This window comes from Eretmochelys imbricata, chromosome 21, assembly GCF_965152235.1.
Source record: "Eretmochelys imbricata isolate rEreImb1 chromosome 21, rEreImb1.hap1, whole genome shotgun sequence".
NCBI lineage: Eukaryota > Metazoa > Chordata > Testudines > Cheloniidae > Eretmochelys > Eretmochelys imbricata.
The window spans coordinates 10,680,261-10,700,710 of NC_135592.1; the positions used below are offsets into that span (position 1 = coordinate 10,680,261).

Sequence of the window (20,450 nt, forward strand, 5' to 3'; positions counted from 1 at the left end):
GTCAGACTTGCTCTGGAGTGGTTTAACTGACATCATGCTGACAACAGCTGCCAGAGCCCACATCTTAAAATCCTAATATGTTTGCATATGAAAGGTAGCTCAATTGTGAGTCCCAAATCAATTTAGTGTCATTTTGGATAAGATTACTTACATGGATATACCACATGGCTATACGATTATTAGAGAAGAACCTCAGATATTGGGGAGATGTGAACTCTATGTGGTGTTAAGGGAGAAAGATTTATGTAAGTCAGGAACAAGGCTTGTTTTAAGTACACAGCTTTTGAATAAAGACTGCTTCCATCCCAGGAGCTCAATCTTCTATTTCCAGTTAATAAGGCATAACACCAGCCACTCAACATAATTGCATTAACAGCATCAATTCATGCCACATTAAAATACTTTCTTGGCACAATTTATTTTTCTGACCCAAACAAAGAAGCCACTAGCAAGTCATTAACAATATTCTACCCTAAAGTGTCAGTTTAACAGCCCTATAAAAACATTTTTAGATTTAAGGAAACAAAAATGTGCATGCTATTGATATTAAAACTGCAGTTACTCTTTCAGGAGTACCAGCTGCTTTCCTGCAAAGCATTTGTAATGTATTAATCTATACAGTGAAGGACAAAAACTCAACTGAAGGCAGTAGATGGCTGTGTTGTTAGGCCTGCTAACGGCTCGGAAAGAGCGGATTCTTCTACTTCCTTGTCCATTTCTGGATATATTTTTCAAGCCCTTTTTAGAGTTATGTTCAGGCTGATCAACAAAGACTAAGAAGGGACTGTACATTTGTTTCTAAGTTGAAGTGAACAGAACTGGTGTAATTTAGGCTGAATTCCAGATGCTCAGTTTCAAACTACTTCTTGAATAATGCCTCTCGGGATTTCCTTGTGTGCCTTTTCATGTTGGTGATCACTGGCACTGCTTTTGGCCTTGTTGTCCCATACTGATTAAAGTAGGGAGAACAAGGAAAGGAACAGAATGGGATCTCAAACTGAACAGCCTCTTGCCAAAGTAGTGAAAATACCAATTCCCATTACCCCAGCTCCATGGATACTTCTATCAGAATTTTATAAGTGCTTAATGGGAAGAAAGAATGCTCTTGAAAAGTATGAGTATTTATTAGAATAATTTCTGTTAAATATAAGGAAGAGTACTGCAGATTTAATTTCACATCTTGGCTATGCTCTGACAAAGGAGAAGTTACCAAATGCAGCAACTAGCTCCTGTCCCAAGCCAGGGATTAACTAATGCCCCTCCCAAACCTTTCCCTACCCTCCCACCCTCCAGCCCCAACCCTTTCCATTTTATTTCCCAACTAGACAACACTGTTGGCAAATCAAGACAGCATAAAACTTACATCAGTAAAAAACAAACAAACAAAAAGAACCATGAAGTGTGCCAATGCATCAGGGCAACTATCCTATTAAATGATGTACTTCTCCACACTAGCACTTCTGCTTGGGAGCCAGCTGTACCTTTGTCACAGAGGATGAGAAGTTTTAACATTCTGAGTATGCTCTGTGGTGCAATTATAAGTGCTGCAACGCCACATACAAGAGAGATTCAACACCTGAATTTTTTCCCCCCCAAGACTTCTTTTCAGGGTCGCCCCGCACGGGTTTGTGCAATGACACTCAATAAGTACAATCGGATGCTTTAGCACAAATTACAATAGCCAGTTGAGCACAGTGTAAGGCATGTGGACAAGAAGAGACATGAGCAAGATGGGAAAAAATTCCAAAACAGCGGGCAGCATTGGCGCTTGAAGCTCCAGTTGGTTAGATTTTAACCCCACTTTGAATCCCTGATTCCTACCATTGAGGCCAAAATTCAGTTTCTATCATAAAGTTTCTGAGGCTGTTTGCTTTTGGCTGGGCAGTAAAGACCAATTCCTTGTATTTCATTCGAATATAAAACCAAAAATGTTGGCTGAATCTGTAGGAGAAGGAACTGAGCACCAGGGATGTCTGAATGTGATCAAAACTTCACTCTGACCTTAAAATGTCACTGCCCTAAATTTCGGGGGTTTATGGAGGAGAAAACTGGCCCAGCCACTAGCATGGTCACAAAAAGTTTCATATTAAAAAAAACAAGGCAAACTGATTAATTATGAAACCCTCTTTTCACAAGTAGCCCAGGTTTTAAAAAATTCCCGCAAAATTAAAAAGTTAGATTCCTCCATCTAAAAAAATAGTTTATACATATGCGCTGAAAGTGACCATCACAGGTCTGAACAGCACCTTACAGTACAGACTAAGACTTAAAGAATTGATCTCACATTTGCAGTCCAATTAAAAAAAAGAAAAATGTCTGGCTATGGCTGGGATGACACATATGGGAACACTTCAGAACACAAGGCAGAGGCGAAATGAGCAGCGTCGCTCTCCAGGCCAGGGTAGCGGTGTAAAGGGAAAGGGGCACTTCATGCACAAAATGTATTTTACAAAATACATATCCAAAAAAGCAAAACACCCCACCTTGCACTAAACTGCAACACTCTTAACACTTGCTTTGCCACAGGCTGCTGCCCATGCCTTGTTCAACAGAGGAGGCATGTGAAAGGGGGTGGGAGAGGGAGGAGGAGAGAAATCCACATTTCAGTCTATTTTCCAAAAATCTCTCTTATAGGGACGTCTTCAGTCATCTGATGTCAGAGACAGAGCTCTCATTAGAGTCAGTGTATGAAGTGGTCATGACAGGAGTGCCGTTGTTTGCCAAACAGCCTTGTCTCAAGGTATCAAAGTATGAGGCCTGCACTGGTTTGTGGGACTGCAGAACTTCTTTAGCATCTTCTATCTTAAACCATTCCCTTTTCCTTCCTGTGGGTAGAGGAATAAATTAGTAAATGCAATAAGAGAACTAAAGATAGACATTTATCCCTTCTGTAAGTTTTTACTGTTGATTAGCATTCTGTCCATGTCAATTGTGATTAAAGTGGAACAATGAAGTGGGCTTGCAGCCCAATGCCAATTCAAAAATCCCAAGAGACTTCTCTGATTAGTCTTTTGATCTCAAAGTGACCGAACGGTCCCCCTAGCCAAGTGTAACACAGATGCCTCCAACATTCCACAAAAAATGTATCATTAGGGTAGTAAATCCACCATCCAATTGATGGTGGTTTTGGATTCTGAGATTGTCTTTTTCAAATGTTATTTCTATGATTTCTGAGTGGGACTGAAAAATATAGAAACACCACCGATATTAAGGGAATTCATAACAAATTTTGAACTCTATCATCTAACAAATTTTCTCTTTTTAAATGATATGCTCCTGACAAGGAGGAAATGATGGCACTCTCCGGAACCTGGCTTAGCTTGAGGAAGTGCTTTTTCCCCCAAGGCATCTCAATCTTCTTGTACAGCATTTGTCTCTTTGTACTGAGACCTCTCCTGAGGAGAGCCTGCAAGATGAGTCCAATTATACATGGGCTTTTAAGAGTGTTGACAAACATCCTGCAGGAATTATACTGACAAACTCATTTCATTTGGGGATCTAATAAGGATTTAAATGCACAGCTTTTAGGAGTGAGTGGTCAAACAAAAGTGCAAGACTTAGATAAAACACGAGTCTCTATATAAATCCACTGAGACGACTCTTAAAGGACCAGGGAAGGAAGAAGGAATCATCAACATGATCACATTTTTGCTTTCAAAAGAATTCAACTATCCTAACAATCACTTACAGTAAAGGGTGGGGAGTTAGCATGCTTCTGTATGAGAGGGAGGACATACACCAGTAATGCTAATAAGCATGAAGGTCTTACCAATATTGACAGAGTCCTCCCAGTCTTCCAACACTTCTGTGACGATAAGCACATAAACATATGTTCTGTGTTTCCTGTCCCGATTCTGAAAGGCAAAATGGACAGGATTATGGCAGAGCAGTCAGGACGATAACACCTAAATAAAATCCTAAACGTTTTTTTTTTTTTTTTTTTTTGGGTGGGGGGGGGAACACGACCTTAAAGCAGCCTCGAGAAGGTGGGATAGTGCAAGCCTTCCTTTAAGTAGTGACCTTATTTAGTCTACAGAACTACAATCAGTGGTCTCCCTTTTCAAGATCAAGGAAGCTGTTCAGAAAGGGTTAGTGTATAAAATCAAGGGAATACAATAAGTGGCATTAGAATGAAGTAGCATACGATCGTCCACACTCAATAAATAGGCCCAACACTATTCCATGAAGTCTTGCTCTTCACTGCTGGTGAATGGCGTTATTTAATAAGTGATCTGATTTTCATTGCTGCTGATCACCAGCCATTCCAACTGAAGTGGAAACTAAGCACTCAGCATCTCCAGAAAAAACAAAAACCAAAAAACCAGGCCGCACAAAAAGATGCTTTTTCTCCAAATCTGGTTGTCTAGTTTGGCCAACACCCATACTGCTGCAAGCTTAAAAAGAAGCTTCACTAAAATGACATTTCTGCAGCAAGACTTTACAACCTGAACAGATATTTCAATAAACTTACCTCAAAAATTCCTACTAATCTTCCTAATGTCCCTTTAACTCCAGCCTAGAGAAAGTACAAACAGAAGAATGCGGTTTAATGTTTTTAACTACAGCTCAGCTCATTTCTTTATTTCCAGTGTGACAGCAAGATTTGTAAAAACAGGAAGCAAATGTTGCAAGCAGTCAATTCACATGAAAACAGCATAATCACCAGAGGGATGATATAACTGTAGCACGAGCCCCAAAAGCCTGGGATCCATCTTCAAGAGCAAAATCAATTTGACACCCGCATATCGAGATACCTTCAATGTTCCAACAGCTCTTATATGGGGAATTGAACAGAATGACATGCTCAGCACAGTTTAAGCCCAGATAAAACTTGCTTAAAACAAAGGGGAAAGGCTGAAGATCTCTAAGATCAGCTGGCTTGGGTTTCAAAGCTGAAAATAAGTTTGTGTGTCAGATGCAAAAAACAGTCTACAGCAACATCACCTATTCTACAGAAAGCTTTTATTTCCTTGCATCTGAGCTGAAGAAAATGTGGGTTGGGATTGCAGTTGTTTTACTTTAATCTACTTGGGTTCAAAGGCTGAGTCCACACTAGAAAACTTTAGGGTGAGAAACCTCAGGTAAAATCAATTGCATACTATCTACAATACAGCTTCCATCAAATATACTGGTGGTAAATTACAAGATATGAAGTTTGCTATTTTAGACAAGGGCCAAATACATCCTTAAGGGCTTGTTAGGCAAAATGTCTCTTTTACCCTTTCCTTTACACACATTGTTGGGAATGTAAGTCTGTGGACTTAATTCTCTGCTATCTTATAACTACCATAGAAGTGTGGATAATCAAATTTATAGATTAAAAATATCAGACATGTATTTAAATTGGATTTTTTATTTAAATTAAGTAAAATTTTAAATACATGTATTTAAATTAAATTTAAAATATCAACCTATTATATGGCCTAACCTTACAGTATCAAAATAATTTTAATTAAATTAGCACAAACACTTTAAAAAAATCACAATTAATCACAAGATTAAAATAATAGTTGCAATTAATCACAGTTTTATTCGTACGGTTAAACAATAGAATACCCATTTAAATTATAAATATTTTGGATGTTTTTCTACATTTTCAAATATATAAAAGTACTGTAGTGCAATCCCTAGCATGAAAGTGAAATTTACAAATGTCGAATTATTATTTTTGTTTTGTTTCTGAGTGCAGCTATGTACAAAAAACTTTAGAGCCCACAAGTCAAAGCATGAAGGGGCACATGAATGTTTATGTGCCAGATGTGCTAAATACCTTGTAACCCCAGCTTTCAAGTACACAGGATTAGTTAGGGTAGTTTAAAATTTAGGGCTCTCCATTACTGTTTCTAACCATCCTACCCTACCGTTCATTAGCAATTAATTTTGCTAACAATGAAGGTTACAGCAGATGAAAAGTACATTTTAAGTTACCATTGATGTTTGCCACCTGCAGGTTCAAATCAGTTCTTATAAACACATGGGGAACTTACAGCTTCAGTTCAACAGCCTGGAAATCTTCGTAGTGACACCCAATATTTAAAGTCTGAGTGCTTGTATTTCTGTATATTGGCGAATAAGGCATTTACATACCACAATGTTGACTGTGATAAGTTAATTATAATTCAAGATTAACTGTACTACAATGGAACTGGAAACACGTGAAATTCAAATGCATCTGTGCAGACAGCAGATTTTCTCATTCTTCATATGCTCTATCCTTACATGTAAAACTGGTGTTGGAATTCACAGCAAATATTTAATTAGCTGATGCAAATTAAAGATAAAACAGCCTCTCACAAACTGATGAATTCAAATTGTGAGAGAAAAAAGTGAAAATGGCCGCACAACATTATTATATTTAAATGTAGAACTGTGTAGAAACCAGAGTTTCTTTTCAGAAATGTGAAATTTCCTACAGGAAAGGTTTTCATTCTGGATCTGAACAAAATGTCAGAAATACATTTTCCTATGGAACGGAAACAATTGAAAAAGTCATTTCAGGAGACCTGAAATGGAATTTTCCCAACATTTCCAGCCAGTTCCCTTGCACCCTAGGGTGCCCGCCCATCAGGTTGGCAGCCCAGAGAGCTGGGTAGCCACCCACCAGGGAAGACTCACAACCAGGTGGGCAGCCCAGGGAACTAGGGGGGGGAGATAGCCAGCCGAGGTTCTGGAATCCTGGGGAACCTGTCAGGTGGGCTGCCAAAGTTCCTGCAGGCCCAGGGAGCCATGAATCCGTAGCAGCCCATGAGGTGGGCTGCAAAGGAGCCAGCTGGGTCTACCTGCTCAGCCAATCCCTATATGTAGGAGGTGGATGCAGCTGTCCAAGAATGTCTGGGGATCAATTCTCATCTGAAAGGAGCTCCTACTAGTGCCCCCATAACACAACAATCCAATTATTGCCCCTCAAAAACTTCTGAAATCAAGCGATGGGGTGAATTCATTTAAGGCTTACACAATAGTCCTGAGTTCCAGGCAACTGATACTCTGATAAGCCATCACCATGGACCACAGCCTCCGCCAAATTAGCATTCCAAACTGGGCACCTCAGCTTCCCAAGTCCAGTAACAGATTATGCCCATCATATGACAGGCCCGCAGGCTAGCATTTTAGCACACACAAAGTAGTTCTGTGATCATAAAACTGAGATTTAATATTTTCTGTAATTCTGTGTGAGTATTATACATTGCACAATTATAACTGACATATTGGAATCTGATTTGAAGACTATCAAAACAAATACAGCTAAGCAGCATTTAATGATTACATTCACAAAATTAAGAAGTTATAATCAGCTGCTGTAGTGATCATATAGTCCTATACCAGTTTAACTACACGCAATAGATCACTCTTCTGAAGTTCATTTAGAAAGGAGTCTTCATCATGTCAGCATTTGATAGATTGAGGGCAGAGGTGGAATCTGAAATCAGTAGAAATACAATTGCGTGCTGCAGTGGTCAGCTGTTCCTGTAACCCTGCTCCTTTGAATGCATCTGATGAAGTGAGCTGTAGCCCACGAAAGCTTATGCTCAAATAAATTGATTAGTCTCTAAGGTCCCACAAGTACTCCTTTTCTTCCTGCTCCTTTTGGCACTTTTGATGTTTGTTGAGCAGCACTCAAGCAGGCAGGTACTTCACTCAAAGCAACTCAACCCTGCTAGGCTGCCACAGTTTGAATTACAGTCTCATTCAGCAGCAATACATGTGAGCAAGCTGAACACCAGCTGAGCAAGAGGGGATTATCTCAGCCAGCCCAAACCAGTTTCTTCACTGAAAATGGAGCCCATGCCAAAGGCTTCCTTTCAACCACTGAGCTGTCATGGAAAGAGAGCAGCTTCTCTGAGGCTCTCAGCTGCCAGAGAAAGGGACGGCCAATGCAGATTTATTTTAGGATTTGAAAGGTGAAGCCACGGATCTGCTCAATGAACCTTTGACTTCAATATCAAATAGCTTAATTATTAATAGTGATTTCTTCATAAAGCAGGGCTGTGTCCCCAAGTAGAACATTTTTCACTAGCCTTGTTAAACTCCACCATTTGTCTTTTGCCAGCATCGTATTTTGCTATATTCTTGATTATTAGTAGCTCAAGTTCAGCGTGCCATGTTACAGCTTGGGAACAAGAAAACTGAGTAGTTTCTCCTCAATTTCAAAGATATGAGCAGATGAAAAATGCTACCATCATAGAAAAAAACAAAAACAAAAAAACACCCCAACAAAAATAGACCTCAGATGAACTAGTGGGCTTTGGGAAGAGAGGTTCTTTTTAAAACAACCATTTTATTCTTTCCATGGTATGCAAGCAAATAATTGCTCTGAAAGACGCCTGGGTGCTGCCAAGGATTTTCACAAGCACAATTAACCCCACCTGCATTTGAAACTGAATGCCATGGGCCTAGTTATACAATGGAGGTGAACAAAGTACAAAGTTCAATACCCTGCCCCACAATCCTCCTCACTACACAACTGGGGGAGGAAGATAATCTCAGCTCTAACCTTATCTGACTTTCAGCACAAAGCATAATATGAGGGGAAGCAGGTGTGGACATTTTTGAAAAAACCCTCAATCGTTCTTCAAATACTTGCAATATTTTAGTTGATTTTTAAGTACTTCAGAGGTACATGAACCTGCTTCTTTTACAGGAATAAAATAGGGTGCCAATTGTGTCGTTAGTGAATTTTTAAAAAATGGCAGTTACTTCCTAATACAGATTTTTATGGAAGAGTTAAATAGGAAAGACATTTTGATATTAGGAGGCTTAGAGTTTATACAGCGGGTGGTATACATAAGGATTTTAAATTCTGATATGTAGATTTTGAGGACATCTGAATAGATACACAGAACACAGGAACTGCTGTATTAGACCAGACCAGGGGACCACTTAGTCCAGCATCTTGTCTGACAGCAGCCATTTCCAGATGCTTCAGAGGACAATGCAAGAAATTCCATAGTTGATAGATATGAAATAAACTGCCTATGGGGGAAGTTTCCTCCAAACTCTCATCAGTTAGCTGTTGACTTATGCTCTGTAGCATGATGGTTTATAATCCTTACAAAAAGAAAAGGAGGACTTGTGGCACCTTAGAGACTAACTAATTTATTTGAGCATAAGCTACAGCTCACTTCATTGAAAGCTTATGCTCAAATAAATAGGTTAGTCTCTAAGGTGCCACAAGTACTCCTTTTCTTTTTGTGAATACAGACTAACATGGCTGCTACTCTGAAACCAATCCTTAAAAAACATTTTAAGTGTTATTTTATGCAACTGTGGACCCCCTTGCTATCTATATGAACATCTAATCCTTCCCAAATCCCTGAACAGCTCTTGGCTTCAGTTAATCTGTGGAACTCACTGTTAGAAATCATGCATGTTATGTAAAATAATATTCTTTTATAAGTTTTCAATGTGTTGCCTTTTAATTTAATTGAATGTACCTCATTCTTCTCACTGAAGAAGAGTCTACAGGAGTGCTCAATTTACTTTCTCTATATAATTCTGTATACCTCTCACCTCTCCTTCTAGAACAGTCCCATATGAGGAGAGAGCTAAATGACAAGAAGTCTTTCCATGCCTCTAATTATTTTCATGGCCAGTCTCTGGATATCCAGGCAGGATTTAAAAAACAAAAACAAAACCTGTTTATTGGACCAAAACACTATTTTAATTTATTCCCCAATAAATGGGCCTCAATGATTTGAAAGGTACCATTAAAATCTTCTATACTAACTCATGGACCATTCTGTAAGGACAGGTCTTTTCTGAAGCTGTTTTTTTAAGAAACTGCATTTTATTAACTATGCAATGTAAAATTCAACCTAACACAATACAGCTTCATTTTAACTTCTTTCAACTGAAGGTCTCAGACAAAAGGCAGTGCTTCTCTTGAACAAGAGAGCCTTTTTTAAACAACTGTGCTACCTTTCTTCTCATTTCTTATTTTCTTCCACTGTCTGTAACTTTGGCATCATGCATGACCTTGTCCCTTTCTTCTCCTCCTCCCACAACTATCTTGTCTTCAAACCTATTGTTTCTACAAACATCATCTTCACACCACACCTTTGTTTCCTCCCACCTAACACAACCTTGTTTCCTTATTTTAAAAAAACAGGATACCTGCATTATATTTGGGGTGTGTGTACAGGAGAAGCACCAGCAACCATTTGAAAAGGTATTTTAAATTCTAGTAACAGTAGTCAGGAACTGTATCAATCTATTAGATACAAAACAAACAGGACACAAAAGACTACTGAAAGTTAAGGCTGGACCGGGAATAGAAAAGATTGCCTCTTCACAGCAAGAAATGAGATGGGACAGTCAAACTTAAATCATTGTATAGCTTTTGGGGGACCTATGAGACATACCATGCCCATATTACGAAAGAGAATTTATGTATTTTTCACAGTTAGATGAAGGAAAAAGATTAAACATATATTTGTAAGTTTCTTAAATAGATACCAAGACCCCGAATCAGTCTTAATTCTATTTGTGATGAAAATATTCTGTCTTGCGCCCAACATATCCTGTAGCGTTCAATTTAGAAATAATACACTTTAGAACTGTAATCTGTCCTCTATCACACATGAGCTTTGCACCTGGCTTTAAATGATTTTTACCGTTAAGGATATGAAGATAGAAAAGTACAGTAACAGACACTGTCACTAACCATGCAAGCACTATTAGTACCTGTAAATAAATTGCAGGGATACTGAAAAATGAACCAACCGGCTGAAAATATTTATCAACATGCAGATTAGTTTGGCAGCAGGGGAAGGGAAGGAAAGGAAAGGAAAGGAAAAACAAGAATGGAAAAGAAGAAGAAAACAGAATCAACTACCGACCATAGAGTGATTCCAGGTGTTCTGTTCTTGTTGGGTACATACCTCTTCACATACTTCCCGCACAGCAGCCACGCTGGGCTCCTCCTCAGGCTCCATGCCACCTCCTGGGACAATCCATCTATCTGGATGGCGACTACTGCTCACCAAGAGCACCTGCCAATGAAAAGGGTTATATTTCAATGCAAAACAGAGTGCAACTGATATGCATACTCTCATGGTAGTATGCTTTAGTGGGACTTGGCTTAAAAAATGCAAGTTCTCATATATGACCCCCTAAGACTGGTCATATTGGGGTTCTGAAAAATATTCTGCTTCTTCCTTTTGAGGCCCAGCCTTCCCTAACCCCATCCTATTGAGACAGTTGCACATACTCTATTTTGTAAGCTACTCCACGTTCTCCAAACTACTCCAACCACTACTACCCTGGAACAGGGATACTCAATCTTGAAAAGACAAAATAAATGGAGGCTGAGCACCACAAAATTAAGGTTAGCAATTTGACATGGCATCACAAAGCTGCATCATCGCAAGTCAATGTCATCACATACTGTTTAAACTTCAAGACACGTCACAATACAGTATCAGACAGTCAAGACACTTTACCACTACTTTGCTCCTGTCCATACCTACATTAAAAAAAAGTCCCATTTCATGTAAAGTTGGTTGGGCACAGAATTAAGGTAACTTGCCCTTATAAACTGCTAATTTTGATAGTTTAATGAAAAGATTTTCAAGCTGGGCGCCCAACTTCCCTTTTGCCTTCGAAAAGTTTCCCCCTGAATGTACATTCTATGCAGTACTCCACTAAGAGAATACACACGTTAGGCAAATAATTGCACACCTTTTATTTAAAATTACATGTGTATCCCAACTCTTATACCCCTTTCTGGCTGCTGGAAAGAAGAGATGTTTCTCATCCATCACTCTTCTTCTGCCCCTTGGGACTGATGGGAAGGGATCCTAGCTAATCCTGTCCATTCTCTCCCTGCTGCCTTGTGTATCAGGCACCATAGGAAGGGGTCCTGTGATCAGCACTCAGTTTCCTCTGCCTCAGATAAGGTAGAATATAAAAAAAAATCACCAATTAGATCTGTGAAAAGCAATATCTGAAATATGAGTTTCATCAGCATAGAAAGAGTAAACAAACAAACAAAAACCATGTTCCTATCTCAACAGAGTTGAGTTTGTGAACTAGCAAAATAGGTTTGAACATATCTGAGTAGGAGCAATTCAAGTTTTCCCCTTAATATGCATTTTTGGGGTGGTTCTTTGGAGCACCTTTTACTCTAATGTTCTGCTATGAAACATAATGTGGTTTTATTGGTTTGCTTATCCTCTCCCATAAACAAATGCTAACTGTTAATCCCAGCTGGCTGAAAGTTCCCCCAAGGAATACCTGGACATTGTGTTTACTCAATCTGGCTGTGATTCATCCACAAGGAGAAAGACAAGCAAAAACAAAACCTGTGATGTTTTCCCAAGTTTCTAAGTGATATTTATTCACTCATTCTACTTAGAGCCATCATGTTACATCTCTCTATTTCACTGGCACAATTGCCAAAGTAGCCCTGAACTAATGCAACCATTCCACAATCTTTCCGACACACCAGTCCAATTAGGTTACAGGCCAACTGTAACAGTTTCACTCAAACATTTCAGAGCTAAGCTGCAGAAAAGACTAAGCCTATGCCTTACTGTGTAAATGCTGATTTATAAATATTTAGTAAGAACTGAAAGATTAGAGCAAATTAGTATGAGAAATTCTACATGCATATGACTGTACATATGGCATTCAAAAATCACATTTATGTGGAAAGCAAACTTAAGACTTACAGCATTCCCTCCACTTTTTACTTTTGACAGTTTATATAGTCTTGTCTAAGAACTGATCAATATACAAAATAATGTTCTTTTTCTGTTAGCTAGAAAGCTTACTCACAAGTTACACTATTACACAAAAAGCTATGTTAAAAGAACATTAAGGTTGCAAAATCAAGCACTCAAAAGTTCAGAAATGCCAGAATTAAAGTTGCCTGTGAGATCTTAATTCAGCCCTCTTGTGTGTTTGCATTGTTAAACAATCTTTAAATATGTGATCATATACCATTTTTTCCACAGGACCCCTTGCCTCGTTTCAGTGCACACTTATCGAGCAGTTAGTCAATATTTTCAGAAGCTCCCTGATCTCAGTTCCAGTAACCTGACCCAGACCCAGCACCACCCACAGCAATCCAGAGCTGCAATTACAGGTAAAGTCCTGCTCAGTCCCAAACTGGAATGTGCCCAGCGCAGACAGAATCTTTCTGGAATTTAGCTGCTAAAATCTAAAGCCTATCTGAGCATAAGCAAACTGCAGTTTTTAAAAAGCTTGTAACTTAGCCAAATTCAAGCAGATTTTCACAGGGGTGGCAAAAGGAACACCCCTGACATGCAAACCACCAGCCCCCTGTGAAATTTCTAGTCCCTACTGCAAAGCATGGGGTAACAGAGTGTCTAAGAAATGGTCACCACAATTTAACAAGGGCAAAACATTTTCCCCTAGCCTTGTTCTCAGAAACAGCTAAACTATTCTGGCTGAATTTTCTAAAATACTTCAGCATGAGGCAGACACCCAGAATGGAAAATTTCAGCCCAAACAGTTAAGACAAAAGTTATAAGCAACTGAAAACAGGGTCACGATGAGAAGCATCGGGCAACCTTAATAATAGTTGGTGAAAGCAGAGCCACCTATAATAGATATGGTAAGCCCATTTTTTGAATTTGTTCAAATAGTGAATACAAAGATATTGTGTATTGTGTATTTTCTTGGTATTGACACCTCATCAATTATTGGGAGTGCAGCACATCCGCCCTGACTGAATTGGCCTTCTTAACACTGGTTCTCCATTTGTAAGCTAACTCCCTTCTCTTCATGTGTCAGTATATTTATGCCTGCTTCTGTAATTTCACTCCATGTATCTGAAGAAGTGGCTTTTTTTACCCACAAAAGCTTATGCCCATATAAATCTGCTAGTCTTTAAGGCGCTACCGGACTCACTGTTCTTGTGGATACACACTAACAAGGCTATCCCTGATATTTGAAAGATACTGTAATCTTACTAGATCTCACACTGTTATTCTACAGGGTGCTGGCAGCAACAGCTATAGTTAAGGCTGCCTAACACTCATTGTTATAAATTAGGGAGAAAGATGTCATTTTGTCCACTTTAAGAATTCTTACGTCCATATTGTTGGAAATCTCAGTCAAGGGAGGGGTTCGCCAGAGTGTCAAAGATGTGCCTTTTTCCATCCCCATGAATATCTGTCCAAATTTGGCCAAGTTATAAGCTTCTGACAATCTCAATACGCACATGCTCAGTAGAGGATAATTAAGAGTCTGGCATGTAAATTCTCTGAGAATTCCATACATACACTGCTCCATTCCCACACAGCTCCTACTTTCCAGCCAGACCACACAGGCACCATCCCCACACTGCAACTGAATATACTGTATTATGCGGCTGCAGGTTCTGAACCCATGAGTCTACCTGCAATTGCTCCTCTGGGAACTCAGGGGATGCCATGGCATCAGGCAATCAATGGAGAGGATTCCAATGCCCCCACCTGCAGGTGCCCAGGCAGCATGAACAAGGAGATAGGGCAAGGGTACAATAGGTAAGGAGGGGCAGAAGGGTCTGGAACCCCTCCAAAACCTAGAACTGAGCTCAGGATTCCTAAGTGCTGACCTCTGAAGAACCACCACCTGTGAACCTCACTGGCAAAATGTGTGCTCACTGGGTTCTTTTTCCTGCAGAACACACCTTTCAACTAGTGCAATAAATGAGGCAGGAGTTCTATAGACAACCCTACGCAACCCTGATTCAGTCCCATCCCTCCTATGCACTGAATGAGACAAGTACTGTAAGAAAAACAATATGTGATTCTTTTCAGAGTAACAGCCGTGTTAGTCTGTATTCGCAAAAAGAAAAGGAGTCCTTGTGGCACCTTAGAGACTAACCAATTTGAGCATGAGCTTTCGTGAGCTACAGCTCACTTCATCAGATGCATACCGTGGAAACTGCTGCAGTTTCCACGGTATGCATCTGATGAAGTGAGCTGTAGCTCACGAAAGCTCATGCTCAAATAAATTGGTTAGTCTCTAAGGTGCCACAAGGACTCCTTTTCTTTTTGCGAATATGTGATTATGTAATTAAGGACTACCATAATCCATACAGGGGCTCAGTTAAGGTTGAATGAGCAGCCTAAATTTCAGCATTTTGAGTGCTTAATTTTGCAACCTTAATGTTTTTGGCCTTAAAAAAAAAAACATTCAATATATTTAGATAGTGGAAACAATCAGCGTGTTAGGCACTCTCCAAAAGGCAACACAGCCCTTCCCCCAAAAAGCACCCGATCCATTTAAATCGCCAGCAACAAACCACAATTCTTACATACAGAATGCTAGCTTCAGATGTGCACATCGTTTTCAATATTCACGACCCTATGACTCTATTCATAATAGAGAAGGCTGGGATTCCACTACAATTGTCAGCAACTCCATACACAACCACGTCTGATTATAAACTGATATTGGGCCATTATGTAAAAATGCCACCTGTACTAAGGAGCCCATGTCATCTTGTCATCACAGTCTCTTGTTCTATTACATTGCTGGTCTGGTACACTATACTGGTTTATCACCAGTATTACATATAAAGGAGCCTGGATTAAAGATTCCTAACTTCAGGTCAGCCAGTAGTACTGGGGGCAAAGGTGAGAGAAATACAATGCTGTCCCCTCCTCCATTTCAAAGAGAAAGTTGTCATGATTTACCCAAAATTTAAGAGAAGCAATGGCAAGAAAGAAGGGAATATCTATTTTCTAGTCAAGGTAAAAATATACCTGTCCGCAGCAGCTACTGATTTCAATTTGTAGAGCCATCTCCAAAACAAAACCTGAGGCAGACCCCTGGAATATCAACAGAGCATACTCACTTGTGATCAATTTGCAGTTGTGAGGAAATTCAAATAAAAAGACTTTATCTGCTAATAAATCACAGTGCTAAAGCTTTTTAAAAAAGAGTGACAGTGCAGAACAAGGCAGTGCCCTAATTAACACCCAACTCCTAATGTTGACCTTTTAGATGTGAACAACAATTTTACAGCACGTAAGTTAGCTTCACTCTTTAATGTAACTCAGAAGACCCTTACTAACGGAACAGTTGGACAACCCTGAGTGAAAAGCAAAGTCCTGTCATTCTCACACTCTGGCATGGTTTGAACGCATACTTGAAAGAGGAAATACCCGCACAGGAGGAGGAAACATGCTCTACAGGGGGATCATTTTTGACTACTTTAAACAGGATATTGCCACTAATCAGCCCTTACCAGACAAAAACCTAGATCAAAGTGAAGTTGTGACATTGTTGTGTTCTTCGAAAGCAAACAGGATGTACACAGGGAAATTCATACATCTAAAAAGCTGTACTCCCCAGTAAAAGCATGGAGCTCAAAGGTCTCAAGTAAACTGGATAGTATGATCTAAGACTGCATGTAAACAGAAAAATAAAGACAACTTTAATGTTTTACAGTCTGCTGGTAACCAGTAAAAAAAAAAAAAAAATCATACCTACTGTAAAGTAACATTTTTCTGTAAATCATTAAGAAATACCTGGGAGGAAGGATAGGAATGCCACTTCGAACAAGATCGAAACTTGAAAAATCCACCTCTGAGTGGAAAGCTTTGCCAGACAAAGTATAGAAGACTAAGTCATCAATTTCTACAGAATTCAGTTTTTAAACAATTACGTTTCTAGTCGTTCTAGTAGGAGGATAAGCTTCAAACCATGTACTGCATTTATTTAATTATTTGCTAGTGTAAATAGGACCCAAATGTGCAGGTGAAAAATGTTTTTCATGTGAAAGATGCAGGTGCCACAATGGAGATTGTCCTTTCCCTTGCCCCACCTTCACATGTTTTTAAAATATACGAACTTGTGCAAAGCTCTAAAGGGAACATTTATACTTTAAAACTGGTGTCCCTGAACAAAGGATTCACAAATGCATTCGTACAAGTCTCTTCACCATCCCAAACAGCAGTGCTGAAAAGCTTCTGACATCTTCCCAGAACCCACTATTTTTGTGTTAACTCTCCTGGCCTGTAGAGAAAGCAATAGTAAAAAATTTCTCAACATTATTTCTGTGCTAGAGCAGTTCCTGGCCCACTCAACTGAAGCGCAATTTCTCATCTACTAGCCTATACTCATTTTTGGCTTGCTGTGGCCTTCATTCTGTACTTCTAAGACCAAGGTTAAGAAAATTTAACTCCTGGCCCTTCTGCCACCGGTCAAAATGTCAACTGAAGTCCAATACATATTTCAAGTAACATGAGGTAGTTTTTACAGCATTTCTTCTTTCCGCAAAAATAAAAAATTAAATGCGCCTGATAGTGCAACGCACTGCCAAGAGGCCAACAGTTATTATCCACCTTATCTTTCAGAACACACTGCTTTTATGTTTGAGATAGTAAAATCTATAGCCTCAGTTTCATAGTGAAGTTAACAAGGGGGTAGGGAAGCTTGTAGATTAGACCCACAGAGCAGCCAACTAGCACTTCTCCTTTTCTATTGCCCAGACAACCCTGCAGGGAAGGGGGGCCTCATGTGGCTTTAGGAGAAAGCCTGGCTGTCTTTCCATTCACTGTCAAAAAGCAGCTGTAATTAAAACAAAATCCCTCCTCTGTTCCCCCATCCCTATTCTCTAACACAGTCCTTTAAAAAGCATAAGCATTTCAAGTAGAGTTACTAAAATATGTAGAAAAAAGAACGAGGCGTACTTGTGGCACCTTAGAGACTAACAAATTTATCTGAGCATAAGCTTTTGTGGGCTAAAACCCACTTCATCGGATGTATGCAGTGGAAAATACAGTAGGGAAGATTATATATATATACACACACAAACACACAGAGAACATGAAAAATGGGTGTTGCCATACCCACTACAAAAAGAGTGATCAGTTAAGGTGAGCTATTACCAGCAAGAGAAAAAAAACCTTATGGAGATTTGCTAGCAAACACCTGTATTACAAGAAATAAATACAGAATTCTATAAAGAACTAAGGCTTCTCCCAGCTTGATTTATCAAAACCAATAGGGATTACAAAGAAAATGCCTGGCACTGATATTCCTATAACTCTTCCTCCCACCACCCGCACCCCCGCTTCCTGGCAGTATTCCTTTTCTGCAGTGAGATCATGGGGGTGGGGAACAGTATTTCTTGCAAGCAATCTGGCTAAACAGTAGGGTTGCTGTAGAAAGGTCTCTCAACTATGCAGCAGACCCAAACGTAGCACATGACTGACACACCAAAATAAAGATCTTTGTCCTTTATAGAACCATAGAAAATAAAACCACAGCAGAAGAATTAACCAGATAGCAATGGCAGCCTGGTATTTAAGATGTAGCTTTACTGGTAAGAAAGGTGTGAAAGAAGAAGTCATCAAGCTTAACCACTCTCATGACAAATCAAAGGGCTCCATTAGCAGCTATGTATGTACTTGCACCACTTAAACACTGCTTAACATTCGGACGTTTGTATTTCTTAAGAAAATACCACAAGTGTTATTTTTAAATTTTTCCCCTCCTCCAAGAAATTTGAAAGTAAGAGCTCTATCCCTACTCATTTTTGTTATTTTCTATTTTTACCACAGATTCTAGGGCAATTAAAACTAACAATTTTGAAACAAACACTGACATTAGCACAGTTCTGGGAATAAGATTGATCTGCTGTTGCAGAGGCAGGAGAAAGAAAGCAGGAACACAAATATATTACAGGTTTCAGAATAGCAGCCGTGTTAGTCTGTATTCGCAAAAAGAAAAGGAGTACTTGTGGCACCTTAGAGACTAACAAATTTATTTGAGCATAAGCTTTCGTGAGCTACAGCTCACTTCATCGGATGCATTCAGCGGAAAATACAGTATCACCTCGCTCTCCGTCTCAAAAAACCCTACTACCGCAATGGCTACAGTTTTTTTCTCTAATTTGTTATTAATCAAACAGGCAGATATGGGGATTATTACAAGAATCAAAAGATGAGTAAGGAAGAGTTAAAACGGGAGGCTACAACTGGTCATACTGAAAGGTCAACTGTCAGGCTGAAAGGAAGTTCCCCCTGGAGTTCCTCAAGGATCAGTCTAGGGACCAGTCTTATTCAACATTTTCATTAATTGCCTTGGCACAAAAAGTGGGAGTGTGCAAACAAAATCTGCAGATGACACAAAGTTGAGAGGTATTGCCAATATGGAGGAGGACTGGAATATCATACAAGAAGATTTGGACGACCTTGAAAACTAGAGTAATAGAAATGGGATGAAACTTAATAGTTCCAAATGCAAGATCATGCACTTATGGACTGACAACAAGAATTCTTGCTATAAGCTGGGGACGTATCAGTTAGAAGCAACCGACGAGGAGAAAGTTCAGGGCATATCGGTCGATCACAGCATGACTAAGAGCTGCTAATGTGATATGGCTGTGAAAAAAGCCTATGCAATCCTAGGATGCATCAAGCAAGATATTTCCAGCAGAGATAGGGAGATGTTATTACCATTAGACAAGACACTGATGAGATCTTATCTGGAATACTGTGTGCAATTCTGGTCTCCCATGTTAAAAAAAAAATGAACTCAAACTGGAACAGGTTCAGATAAGAGCTACTAGGATGATCAGACGAATGGAGAACCTACCTTAGGAGAGGAGCCTGGCTTGTTTAGCGTAACAAAATGAAGGCTGAGGGGAGATATGATTGCTCTTTGTAAATATAGCAGAGAAATAAACACCAGGGAGCGAGAAGAGTTATTTAAGTTAATGGTCAAGGTTGGCATAAGAACAAATGGATACAAATTGGCCATCTACAGGAATCTAACCATCAGAGGAGTTTCAGAGTAGCAGCCGTGTTAGTCTGTATTCGCAAAAAGAAAAGGAGTACTTGTGGCACCTTAGAGACTAACCAATTTATTTGAGCATAAGCTCAGAGGAGTGAAGTTCTGGATCAGCCTTCCAAGGGAAGTCGTGGAGGTAAAACTCCTAATTGGATGCAAGACTGAGCTTGATAAATTTATGGAGTGGATGGTATGATGAGATTACCTACAATTACCTATGGCCCACCTGCGATTGCTATAAGCAAATATCTCAGAGGGCCAGAGATGGGACACTAGAGGGGGAGGGATCTGAGTTACTACAGACAGTGCTTTCCCAGGTGGCTAGCAGGTGGGTCTTGCCACATGCTCAAGGTCTAAATGATTGCCATATTTGGGGTTGAGAAGGAATTTTCCCCCAGGTCAGACTGGCAGAGCCCGAGGCAGTTTTCACCTTCCTCAGCAGCAGGGGGCACAAGTCATTTTCTGGTTTGAACTAGAGTAAATGGTGAACTCTCTGTAACATGAAGTCTTTAAATCAAGATTTGAGCACATCAGTATATTAACCAGAGGTTATGGGCCTATTACAGGTGTGGGTGGGTGAGGTTCCATGGGCTGCAATGTGCAGGAGATTAAACTACATGACCATGATGGTCCCGTCTGGCGTTAGAGTCTATGAGAGATTTTCTAAACAAAACAACCCCTCTCCCCCATTGGCCAGG

At 39.7% G+C, this 20,450-nt stretch overlaps 1 protein-coding gene across 3 annotated transcripts in view; it reads right to left on the reverse strand.

Moving 5' to 3' along the window:
• Nucleotides 1-308: 308 nt before the first annotated feature.
• The window catches only part of NUDT3 (nudix hydrolase 3), a 31,277-nt gene continuing 11,135 nt past the window's right edge, over nucleotides 309-20,450 (reverse strand). For 2 of the 3 annotated variants that reach the window (XM_077839400.1, XM_077839401.1), the window contains exons 2-5: nucleotides 10,878-10,988; nucleotides 4,472-4,516; nucleotides 3,770-3,854; nucleotides 309-2,825 (exon numbers count right to left, since the gene is read on the reverse strand). In XM_077839400.1, coding sequence (XP_077695526.1) covers nucleotides 2,647-2,825; nucleotides 3,770-3,854; nucleotides 4,472-4,516; nucleotides 10,878-10,988 — 420 coding nt within the window. In that variant the 3' untranslated portion in view covers nucleotides 309-2,646. Of the gene's footprint in view, nucleotides 2,826-3,769; nucleotides 3,855-4,471; nucleotides 4,517-10,877; nucleotides 10,989-15,716; nucleotides 15,779-20,450 lie in introns of those variants that run through there. The other variant, XM_077839402.1, reaches the window with a different exon arrangement.